At 39.6% G+C, this 12,455-nt stretch overlaps 1 protein-coding gene across 2 annotated transcripts in view; it reads right to left on the bottom strand.

Moving 5' to 3' along the window:
• Window positions 1-12,455, bottom strand: part of LOC111977925 (cGMP-dependent protein kinase 1-like) — a 193,314-nt gene that overhangs the window by 21,787 nt on the left and 159,072 nt on the right. For both annotated transcript variants that reach the window (XM_070448500.1, XM_070448499.1), the window contains exons 6-7: window positions 9,384-9,461; window positions 8,337-8,431 (exon numbers count right to left, since the gene is read on the bottom strand). In XM_070448500.1, the coding sequence (XP_070304601.1) occupies window positions 8,337-8,431; window positions 9,384-9,461 (173 nt within the window). The remainder of the gene's footprint in view (window positions 1-8,336; window positions 8,432-9,383; window positions 9,462-12,455) is intronic.

The raw sequence follows: 12,455 nt of genomic DNA on the forward strand, positions 1-12,455 counted from the left end.
TCCAAAAATCTTAGTTTACATTGGCCGCCATGTTCAGAAAATGCCTCCAAAATATCCGGAGGAAAATTGCAGAGAAGCCACATCTAATAACAGAAATACTCATCATACACTTTGTGAAAGATACATGTTTTACTAGAATTAAAGATACACTTGTTCTTAATGCAACTGCTGTGTCAGATTTTAAAAAAAAAAAAAATTTCGGAAAAAGAACACCATGCCATAATCTGAGACGGCGCTCAGATTAAAAACAACACTTCTCCGCCATGTTGGAGTCAAACAGAAATACGAATTACATCATAAATATTCCCTTACCTTTGATAATCTTCCATCAGAATGCACTCCAGGAATCCTAGTTCGACAATAAATTGTTGTTTTGTTCGGATAATGTAAATTATTTTATGTCCAAGTAGCTACTTTTGCTAGCGCGTTTGTACACATATCCAAAACGCTCGTGCAAGTCACGCATAACGTCGGATGAAACTTCAAAAAGTTATATCACAGGTCGAATAAACTTGTCAAACTAGAGTAGAGAATCAATCTTCAGGATGTTGTTTATCATATATATCCAAGGAAGGAATGCTCCGGTATCGAAGGAATGCTCCGGTGGAACGTTATTGATATATATGATATATCCAATAACGTTCCAACCGGAGCATTCCTTCGTGTCTGTATAAGTTATGGAACGCAAGGCGATATCATGTGGAATGCACGTGACCAGGAACTGGCAATCTGCCAGACCACTTACTCATTCCACTCTCATCCGGCCCCACAACACAGTAATAAACTTCATCAACGTTCTACCGACTGTTGACATCTAGTGGAAGTCGTAGGAAGTGTAAACACAATCCATATCTTCCTGGGATTTGAATAGGCGATGAGTTGAAAAACAACCAGCCTCAGAATTTCCACTTCCTATTTGGAAGTTTGCAGCCATATGAGTTCTGTTATACTCACAGACATAATTCAAACAGTTTTAGAAACTTCAGAGTGTTTTCTATCCAATAGTAATAACAATATGCATATATTAGCATCTGGACAGAGTAGGAGGCAGTTCACTATGGGCACGCAATTAATCCAAAGTGAAAATGCTGCCCCTATCCCTAAAAAGTTAATAAGGGAGCAGGTCACTACAACACACACATATAAAGTGAATCGATTGAGTGCTCTATGATAATGATGGCTGGTTGACAAATCACCCTCAGATGATTTGTTGAGAGCCCTGAGACAAAGGTACAAAGGTCTTTTATATCCAAGATACTCCCCCTTCAGTCTTCATGACAAACAACAGATGTATGGAATGGGTCCCAAGGTTAAGATTTGTATGAAAGATAGACAGTATCTGCTGTAAAAACTGTTCTCATTGTGTAGAGACCAGGGTCTGGGCCCGGATTCATCTCTCCCTGGTACCGCTATAGAACAGAAACATTAACTCATGCTATGGATGCGGTCTCTTTAGTTTTATTCACCCAAAGACATAATAAATGTCTGTCAGTGTTAAATCTCGCAGAGCCCATCCTCAGTAGAACATAACACAGATGTGTGTTCTAACAACCCTTTATTCTGTTGCATGAAAACAACCACTTGATTCATAAACAGTATTATAACATAAATCTTGTAGTTTCTCTCACATTCCGCCATTTTGAGAGTCCTCTCAACTTAAAAGGAAATTACAAGATTTAAGAACATGAATTCACCTGTAGAAAATACATACATTCTTCATAAAACAAGAAGCATAAAAGCAATAATTCCTTGCATGGGTTCTCTGCACCTGACCGGCTGCTATAGCACTGTCTCAGCCTCCTCCCAAGAAACTTAGCACTGTCTCTCATTTCAACCTCCAAACACATATTAAGCATTCTACCAATTTGTCTGGGGAGGTCATGATAAACAGTCACCTGCACAAGCCCCATGAAGAAAAACAAAAGATTGCATATAGTGTATATGATTCAAGGCCAATATCTTTCATAGATGGTGAAATCAAATATTTAATGCATAATGCAGTGCATTCCACAATGGAGTTTAACCTTTTCTAGCCCCGGCGTTTCCGCTAGCGGAACTCCTCCCACATTCCACTGAAAAGGCAGAGCGCGAAAATTCCAAAAATATTTTTTTGAAATATTTAACTTTCACACATTAACAAGTCCAATACAGCAAATGAAAGAATACACTCTTGTGAATCCAGTCAACATGTCCGATTTTAAAATGTTTACAGCGAAACACCACATATATTTATGTTAGCTCACCCACCAAATACAAAAAAGGACAGACATTTTTCACAGCACAGGTAGCATGCACGAAACCAACCAAACTAACCAAGAACCAACCAACTAACCAAGAAACAACTTCATCAGATGACAGTCCTATAACATGTTACACAATAAATCTATGTTTTTTGTTCGAAAAATGTGTGCATATTTGAGGTATAAATCAGTTTTACATTGCTGCTACCATCACAGCTACCGTCAGAAATAGCACCGAAGCAGCCAGAGTAATTAATAGAGACCAACGTGAAATACCTAAATACTCATCATAAAACATTTCTGAAAAATACATGGTGTACAGCAAATTAAAGACAAACATCTTGTGAATCCAGCCAATATTTTCCGATTTTTTAAGTGTTTTACAGCGAAAAACAACATATAGCATTATATTAGCTTACTACAATAGCCTACCACACAACCGCATTCATTCATCAAGGCACGTTAGCGATAGCAATACGGCACGTTAGCGTTAGCGAATAAACCAGCAAAAATATTAATTTTCACTAACCTTCATAAACCTTCCTCAGATGACAGTCCTATAACATCAGTTATACATACACTTATGTTTTGTCGAAAATGTATATTTAGAGCTGAAATCAGTGGTTTACAGTTTGCTAACGTAGCATCTTTTTCCAGAATGTGCGATATTTTCTATTAGACTCTCACCTATTCTGACCAAATAGCTATTCATAAACATTACAAAAAAATACATGTGTATAGGAAATGATAGATACACTAGTTCTTAATGCAATCGCAGTGTTAGAATTCTAAAAATATCTTTCATTCGACATAAGGCTTATTTATAGCGAGAGAGTGGCCAAAACCTGGCGCAAAAACTACTAGTACACAGTTCGACAGATATATGAAAATAGCATCACAAAATGGTCCTACTTTGGTTGATCTTCCATCAGAATGTTGTACAAGGGGTCCTTTGTCCAGAACAGTTGTTGTTTGGATTTAGAAACTCGTTTTTCCCTCTTGAATTAGCAAGCACACTGGCCAAGTGGCGCGAGGCTCTCCATCGCGCAACAAACACAGACAAACACAACAACGCCTAACGTCCCGAAAATGTTCAATAATCTAATAAAACTATATTGAAAAAACATACTTACGATGATATTTGACATGTATCAAATAAATCAAGCCGGAAGATAGTAGTCGCCTATAACGACAGCTTTTCAGAAGGCAATTCCAGGTCCATCTTCGCGCTTCCAGAAAACAGGAAATGGATGACTCGTCGTGCCAAGAGGATTTATTCCACCTCAGACCAAGATAAACACTTCATTTCTTCTCTCACTTCCTCTTCACATCTAGGGGAAGGTGTATGACGTGCATGTATACTCATACGTATCATGCCCATTTATAGGTAGGCCCTTGAACAGAGCATCATTTTCAGACTTTCCACTTCCTGGTCAGAAAAGTGTGCTGCCCAATGAGTTCTGTTTTACTCACAGACAAAATTCAACGGTTTTAAGAAACTAGAAGTGTTTTCTAGCCCAATAAGTAATAATAATATGCATATTGTACGAGCAAGAATTGAGTACGAGGCCGTTTAAATTGGGCCACGATTTTCCCCCAAAGTGATAACAGCGCCCTTTGTCCTCAAACAGGTTTAATAAAAAATAAAAAGCTTTAGTTATCTATTACACTCCAATGGATCAGCATGGTGGAAATAACTATTCCATCCCATAAACTAAAATTAGCATATCTTGTTGGACAAATCCAGGTAGTGACTCCTGGTTTAAGTAAAAATGGATTCTATTGGTGCCTAATGAACATGACCCAAGACAAGCATCATGATTCTACTATTTACAAGTCAATGCCTATAGATCAAAATAGATTAGGATCAGTTTCACTCTCCGGATCAGAGTTTACCCTCTCTATTCACCAGGGCATGCTGAGAATAGTGTCAACATCTTTATTTCCAACAGCAATCAAAACAACAATCCATAATACATGAATTGCTTCACTCGTATAGTTATTAACATACTAAACTCAAATCAATCCTTCAGTTCATTCAGTGTACAAATCATAATCCACACCAATTAATTATCCTACCAAAATTTAGAATGACATTGCTCAGTGATAGGTCCAATCACTCAAAACCCTCCAAAACCCTCAATTTAACACACATCGACATTTGCCGAATGTACATTTATATTCACATACAGTATAATTATCCTTATAATTCCAGTATTAACTTTCTTATCATGATTATAATTGCAGATCAGTATCCTAATGCATTCTTAATCTAAATTACTATAATTTAGCAGTGTGTAGACCCTCTACAATCAACCTGATACCCAAAATAATCATTTGACCAACCCCACCCCCACAAACACAACGTGCCATTGAACACAGGAGTGATGGTTGCTGAATAATGGGCCTCTGTATGCCTATGTAGATATTCCATAAAAATTCTGCCGTTTCCAGCTACAATAGCATTTACAACATTAACAATGTGTCTACACTGTATTTCTTGATCACATTTTATGTTATTTAATTGGACAAAAAATTGCCTATTCTTCCAAAAAACAAGGACATTTGTAAGTGACCCCAAACTTCTTGAACGGTAGTGTATGTGCATGCAAAGAGCAAACAACAAGCTGCACAAGAACTCACTACTGTAATGGTCCAGGTTACAAAGTGCCTCAGTGACTCAAGTTTGCATCTCAATGTGAAAAAAACAGTCTGCATGTTCCTCACAAAGAGGGCAACTGATGCCACTGAGCCAAGATGTCTATGTGTCAGGGGAGAAATTTCCAGGTGGTATCCGATTTTTAAGTATCTTGGCATCAACTAATGATTTCAACCTCTGAAAAAGGTAACTCAAATAACCAAATTCAACCTAGCAAATTTCCGATATATATTTTGGATATAAATATGCACATTATCGAACAAAAAATACATGTATTGTGTAACATGATGTCCTATGAGTGTCATCTGATGAAGATCATCAAAGGTTAGTGATTAATTTTATCTCTATTTCTGTTTTTGTGATTCCTATCTTTGGCTGGGAAAATGGCTGTGTGTTTTTTGAACTTGGTGGTGATCTAACATAATCATATGTTGTGTTTTCGCTGTAAAGCATTTTTTAAATCGGACACGATGGGTAGATTAACAAGATGTTTATCTTTCATTTGCTGTATTGGACTTGTTAATGTGTGAAAGCTACATACTGTATTTCTAAAAAATATTTTTTCATTTCCCGCGCTGCCTTTTCAGCGGAATGTTGTGGGGGGGTTCCGCTAGCGGAACGTGTGTCCTAGAAAGGTTGATAGGTTAATACATTTTTTTTWAAAGTATAACTCTGACTTGTGTGATAAGTTTGTCTCTCCTAATTTGATAGTAAAGAAATTAACAACCACAATCTTTCTAATATCTCTCAGATATAGGACACACACTACAGAACAAACTTCGTTTAGATTTTTTTGGGGGACTCTCTGTTGTTCCATGTAGTGAATCTACTATTAAATGCATTTGTATGGGCTAATAGCAGTAAGGTCAAATATACAATACCAGTCAAAAGTTTGGACACAACTACTCATTCCTGGGTTTTTCTATACTTTGACTATTTTATACATTGTAGAATAATAGTAAAGACATCAAAACTATGAAATAACACATATGAATCATGCAGTAACCAAAAAAGAGTTAAACAAATGTCACGCCCTCACCTTAGTTATCTATGTTTTCTTAATTATTTTGGTTAGGTCAGGGTGTGACTAGGGTGGGTAGGCTAGTTTGGTATTGTCTAGGGTTTTTGTAAGCGTAGGTTATGTAGGTCTAGGTGATGTGTAGGTTTATGGTGGCCTGATATGGTTCCCAATCAGAGGCAGCTGTTTATCGTTGTCTCTGATTGAGGATCATATTTAGGTAGCCATTTTCCCTTTTGTGTTCGTGGGTTCTTGTCATGTGTAGTTGCCTGTTCAGCACTCATTTGTATAGCTTCATGGTTCGTTTTGTTATTTTGTTAGTTTTGTTCAGTGTTCATTCTTAGAATAAAGAAGAATGTACGTATACCACGCTGCACCTTGGTCTCCTCCTTACAACGGCCGTTACAACAAATCAAAATATAATTTAGATTTCAGAATCTTCAAAGTAGCCACCCTTTGACTTGATGACAGCTTTGCACACTCTTGACATTCTCTCAACCAGCTTGATGAGGTAGTCACCTGGAATGCTTTTCCAACAGTCATGAAGGAGTTCCCACATATGTTGAGCACTTGTTGGCTGCTTTTCCTTCAGCCTGTGTTCCAACTCATCCCAAACATCTCAATTGGGTTGAGGTTGGGTGACTGTGGAGGCCAGGACATCTGATGCAGCACTCAGCACTCTCCTTCTTGGTCAAATAGCCCTTACACAGACTGGAGGTGTGTTTTGGGTCATTGTGCTGTTGAAAAACAAATGATAGTCCCCCTAAGCGCAAACCATATGGGATGGCATATCGCTGCAGAATGCTGTGGTAGCCATGTTAGTCAAGTGTGCCTTGAATTCTAAATGAAACACAGACGGTGTCACCAGCTAAGCACCCCCACACCATCACTCCTCCTCCTCCATGCATCACGGTGGGAACCACACACGTGGAGATCATCCGTTCACCTACTCTGCTTCTCACAAAGACACAACGGTTGGCACCAAAAATCTCAAATTTGGACTCATCAGAACAAAGGACAGATTTCCATCAGTCTCATGTCCATTGCTCATGTTTCTTGGCCCAAACAAGTCTCTTCTTATTATTGGTGTTCTTTAGTATTGGTTTCACACAGTCTCCTCTGAACAGTTGATGTTGAGATGTGTCTGTTACTTGAACTCTGTGAAGCATTTATTTGGGCTGCAATCTGAGGTGTAGTTAATTGCCTATTTCTGAAGCTGGTAAACTCTAATAAACTTATCCTCTGCAGCAGAGGTAACTCTGGGTCTTCATTTTCTGTGGCGGGTCCTCATGAGAGCCTGTTTCATCATAGCGCTTGATGGTTTTTGTCACTGCACTTTGAGAAACATTTAAAGTTCTTGAAATTTTTGGGATTGACTGATCTTCATGTCTTAAAGTAATGATGGATTGTCGTTTCCCTTTCCTTATTTGAGCTATTCTTGCCATAATATGGACTTGGTCACAAAACAAATGACTGGCTCAAACGCATCCAGGTGACTACTTCATGAAGCTGGTTGAGAAAATTCCAAGAGTCTGCAAAGCTGTCATTAAGGCAAAGTTTTGTGTTTGTGAGCATGTGTGTGTGTGTGTGTGTGTGTGTGTGTGTGTGTGTGGTGTGTGTGTGTGTGTGTGTGTGTGTGTGTGTGTGTGTGTGTGTGTGTGTGTGTGTGTGTGTGTGTGTGTGTGTGTGTGTGTGTGTGTGTGTGTGTGTGTGTGTGTGTGTGTGTGTGTGTGTGTGTGTGTGTGTGTGTGTGTGTGGTGTGTGTGTGTTTGGAGTGTCAGTGTAGGATTGTGAGTGTGTGGGTAGAGTCCAGTGAGTGTGCATAGGCAAGCAGTGCAAAAGAGTCGGTGCAATTTTCTTTGCTATTCACTATTTCACTATTTATTTATTCTAAAATAAGATTAAATTGAACACTTTTGGTGTTTACAACTCTACAGGATCAAGAAAAATTTGGTTGGAGGCAATGATTCTCATTTACCTTACCTGTGGTATGTTACATGTTCCTAGAGTAAAAATGCCATTCAACTAGTTTTGAAAAGAAAAAACAGAACATTCTGAAAAAAACAGAGGGTGCCAATAGTGCAAGGGTGCCAATAGATTTGGTTCTCAAGGCACTTCACATTGTGTCAGGAGGGAGATCCATGAGATGCATGTGGTTAATGCGGAGAATGCACACAACATGCATTCTAGTCACAATTCTGAAATAATACATCTCTTAGCATTCATTGCCACAGAGCAGCTGTCAAGGAGAAAGGGGAAGAGGGAAAGAGGATGAAAGGGAACGACAGAGGGTAGAGGTAGAGAGAAAAAGAAAGATAGATTAAGGAAAGAGAGGGAGGGAGGTAAAGAGAAAGATAGAGAAGAGAGGAGGGCAAGGAGAGGGAGAGAGAGGTGCGGGTAGAGGGTTTATCAGTCTTACCCCTGCAGGGCCTTCTCTCCAAACCAGTCTCCTTTCCCCATGCTGCGGAGGTAGACAGGATCCCCGTTGGACTTGTCTTCCCTGGTCATATTCACCTGGACACAGGGGTGGGGGTACCAGTTTAAATCCATGAGGGGGAGTGAGCAATCACACATTCTGAGAGAAGGAACCTATGGGACAGACTCAATCTCAGCCATCACTGTACTGTGATAAGCCGTGCGCTACACTGTACATAAAAGCCTTCTGTAATGTACATTTCTGTAACTGTACGGCTCACTAATCACTGCATTATTAAACATCAGAGTGAGGCTGATGTAGAGCAGGGATGATGGACATCTCTGTGCATGCTAAATCCTTCTACATTTTATATGGACATCTTGGTGCTATGGTCTGTGGGGAGCCACTGACCAGGTCATTAGCTAGCTGACAACTGAGCAATGGATGTCCAGCAGTAAAGATATATAAGGTCGTTTGGCTTAATTAAGGCTTCTATCTTTATTCATTAGCCTGTTGTATTCAGGTATGACATCACGTCCTCCAGAAATACATAATCACTCTGAATAAATCTAAAGGACAGAGCGATACTTCAACTTGTAATATGATCTGGAGGACAGAAAGGGAAAGGAAGAGCCAAGAAAAGAAACAGAGGGATTGAGAGAGAGAAGGATAGACAAATGTGGACAGGGAAGGATAATGGGGGGGAGAGAGAGAGAGAGAGATGTTTGTTCTACTAGTTGAGACAGACAGATACAGTACATCTTGATAATTTGAATAGGGTGAGTTGTTGACCTTATTTGGCTCCTTGGCTGGGACAGAAGGTGACATGTCTTGCTGAGAGCTCTGGATCTCTACCACCATCTCTAACCACTTTCAGTACTGCACCAGACCACACAACACCTGACTGGTTGATCAATATTACGGTGTCTGATGATTTGCTTTCTAATTATGTTAATGTTGATGATCGTAGCAGTGACAATCCATGTTTTTCATTAAAGATGGTCTTAATAATAATGACAATGATAACAATGAGGATGATGATGGTCTCACCATTCCCTTACTGATGATAAAGAAGGTGTCTCCTGTGGCTCCCTGTCTTATGATGTACTCTCCATCCTCATAGTGTGTCTGTAATGAAAGAGGAGAGAGGGGAAGAGAAATGAGAAGGATGAGTCACTGAGACACCTCTCTCAACTCCCTCTGTCTAATACACCCTATCGCCCCATGGGTGAGACACTTTGGACACCTTGCCTTGGTGAAAATGTTTTTCCTCTGGATTGGATCTTAGTTATGTTAGAGCTTCAATCTGATCTTGTTGCCTTACAGAAAGTCTCGGTTGGTTTAAAACTTGTACTTGCGGGCAACACTAAATACATTGTTCTCTAATTCTAATTCTCACCAAAATGTTTCAGATGGACTATATATTTATTAATTGGATGGTTCCCCCCATCGATCGGGTTCCTGTCTATAAATATCTGGGCAATTGGATTGACAAAGATTTAATGTTTAAGAAACATACGGATGTGCTAGTTAAAAAGCGACAATTTATAGAGGGCTTCTTTCTTAGAAATAGCAGGAAGCAGATTGTACAGTCAACTTTCCTGCCAGTCCTTGACTATGGTGACACCATTTACCAGATTGTCACGACTTCCGCCAAAGTCGGTGCCTCTCCTTGTTCGGGCGGCGTTCGGCAGCCGTCGTCACCGGCTTTCTAGCTGCCACCGATCCACGTCTCTGTTTCCATTTGTTATGTCTTGATTGTACACACCTGGTTCCCATTACGTTATTATTATTTCCCTATTTAACCCTCTGGTTCTCATTATCTTTCTGCGTGATTGTTCCTGGTTTTGTGTTAGTCTTTTGTGTTAGGGTTTGTTACCCCTGCGTGGATTTATTGGCTGTTTATTTTTTCAGAGTAAAGTACGTTATTTTACTCAGTTCTGTGTCCTGCGCCTGACTCCGTCCTCACCTCTGCACAACTGACACTTGACACATGTGTCTAATAAAATTTGATTTGTTTTGATTTACACAAGAAAAGAGAGACATTTTCCTCAGTCACAAAATATACAATACCCTTGTGTATTTCCTCTTTCAAATTATACAATTTTATGTACTTTAGTCCATGGCAGTGACTCTGTATGTTATCTGTATGAGGGAGTCAGAGTGGAACGAGAGAGAGAGTCAGAGTGGAACGAGAGAGAGAGTCAGAGTGGAACGAGAGAGAGAGTCAGAGTGGAACGAGAGAGAGAGAGTCAGAGTAGAACGAGAGAGGAGAGTCAAGTGGAACGAGAGAGAGAGAGAGAGAGAGAGAGAGCAGAGTCAGAGTGGAACGGAGAGAGCAGAGTGGAACGAGAGAGGAGAGTCAGAGTGGAAACGAGAGAGAGAGTCAGAGTGGAACGAGAGAGAGGAGTCAGAGTGGAACGAGAGAGAGAGTCAGAGTGGAACGAGAGAGAGAGTCAGAGTGGAACGAGAGAGAGAGTCAGGTGGAACGAGAGAGAGCAATCAGAGTGGAACGAGAGAGAGAGTCAGAGTGGAACGAGAGAGAGAGGTCAGAGAGGAACGAGAGAGAGAGTGACAGAGAGAGGAGAACGAGAGAGAGAGTCAGAGGAACGAGAGAAGAGAGTCAGAGAGGAGACGACGAGAGAGAGAGAGAGAGTCAGAGAGAGAGGAGAGAGGAGAAGAGAGAGGAGGAGAGAGAGAGAGAGAGAGAGAGAAGAGAGAGAGAGAGAGAGAGAGAGAGAGAGAGAGAGATGACCGCACCTGATTGACAGTACTATGGTGAACACAAAAGAGTATTGACTGACGCAGAGGGGCGCTCACAAACATGTTGTTAACATGTTATTATCGTTGTTTTTGATTGTGTTTGACAGTCAGTATATGTCCCAAACGTTGGTCAGATGGTCTGTTCTTTTTTAGCCCGTTGTTTTATTTTACCACTGTAGTACCCAATTGTCATACTTGAGTAAAGGTAAAGATACCTTAATAGAAAAGTCACCAAGTAAAATACTACTTGAGTAAAAGTTTTAAGTATTTGGTTTCAAATATACTTAAGTATCAAAAGTAAATGTAATTGCTAAAACATACTTAATAAGTATCAATTGTAAAAGTAAAAGTATAACTAATTAAAAATTCCTTATATTAAGCAAACCATACGGCACCATTTTTGTATTATTTCTATATATGGATAGCCAGCGGCACACTCCAACACTCCGACATAATGTACAAACAAATCATTTGTGTTTAGTGATTCCGCCAGATCAGAGGCAGTAGAGATGACCAGGGATGTTCTCTTGATAAGTGTGTGAATTGGACCATTTTTTGGTCCCGCTACGTACTCAAAAGGTAACAAGTACTTTTGAGTGTCAGGTAAAATGTATGGAGTAAAAAGTACAGTATTTTCTTTAGGAAGGTAGTGAAGTAAAAGTAAAAGTTGTCCAACATATACATAGTAAAGTACAGATAGTACTTTAAAGTCTTTTTACTAGGATTAGCATGCTAAAAAAGATTGCTCAAAGATGCTCTACAGATGGTCATACTATCAACAAATGATATGTTGATAAGCAACTGCTTACTGAGGTTACATTTTAGAGTTAGGGTTAGGTTTAGAATAAGGGTTATGGTAAGGGTTAAGGTTAGGGTTAATGCTAGGGTAAGGATTAAGTTTAGGGTTAGGATAAGGGTTAATGTTAGAGCTAGGGTTAGTAGATAGTTAGTTGAAATGCTACTAAAGCATCTACAGATGGACTATCCGAATAAAGTGTTACCAAAACATTATAGCTAAAATGAACTAGCGTTGCACGATATACCAACACTTTGGTACTTTTTTTATACTAGAACATGAAAAACGGTTCGGTACTAGTATTTTTTTTAACTTTCGGAACTTCTATAAAATGTGTCTCACGTTGTCTACTGATTGAGAGAGGATCAAGTCTGCCTATCAGCGCATCTGATGTCCCCTTATAGCACGAGCGCACCATGCCTGCCCCACTTACTCATTGCTAGCTCAAGCCTGTCCTGAGGAAACACTTCACTCACTGGGAGTCTGGGCTGCATCATGTTAGCTCACCACTCATGCTGCACAGAAGTTAACACACTTGAATAACACAACATGGCATGTTGAAA

Source organism: Salvelinus sp. IW2-2015, linkage group LG18 (genome assembly GCF_002910315.2).
Source record: "Salvelinus sp. IW2-2015 linkage group LG18, ASM291031v2, whole genome shotgun sequence".
Taxonomy (NCBI): Eukaryota; Metazoa; Chordata; class Actinopteri; order Salmoniformes; family Salmonidae; genus Salvelinus; species Salvelinus sp. IW2-2015.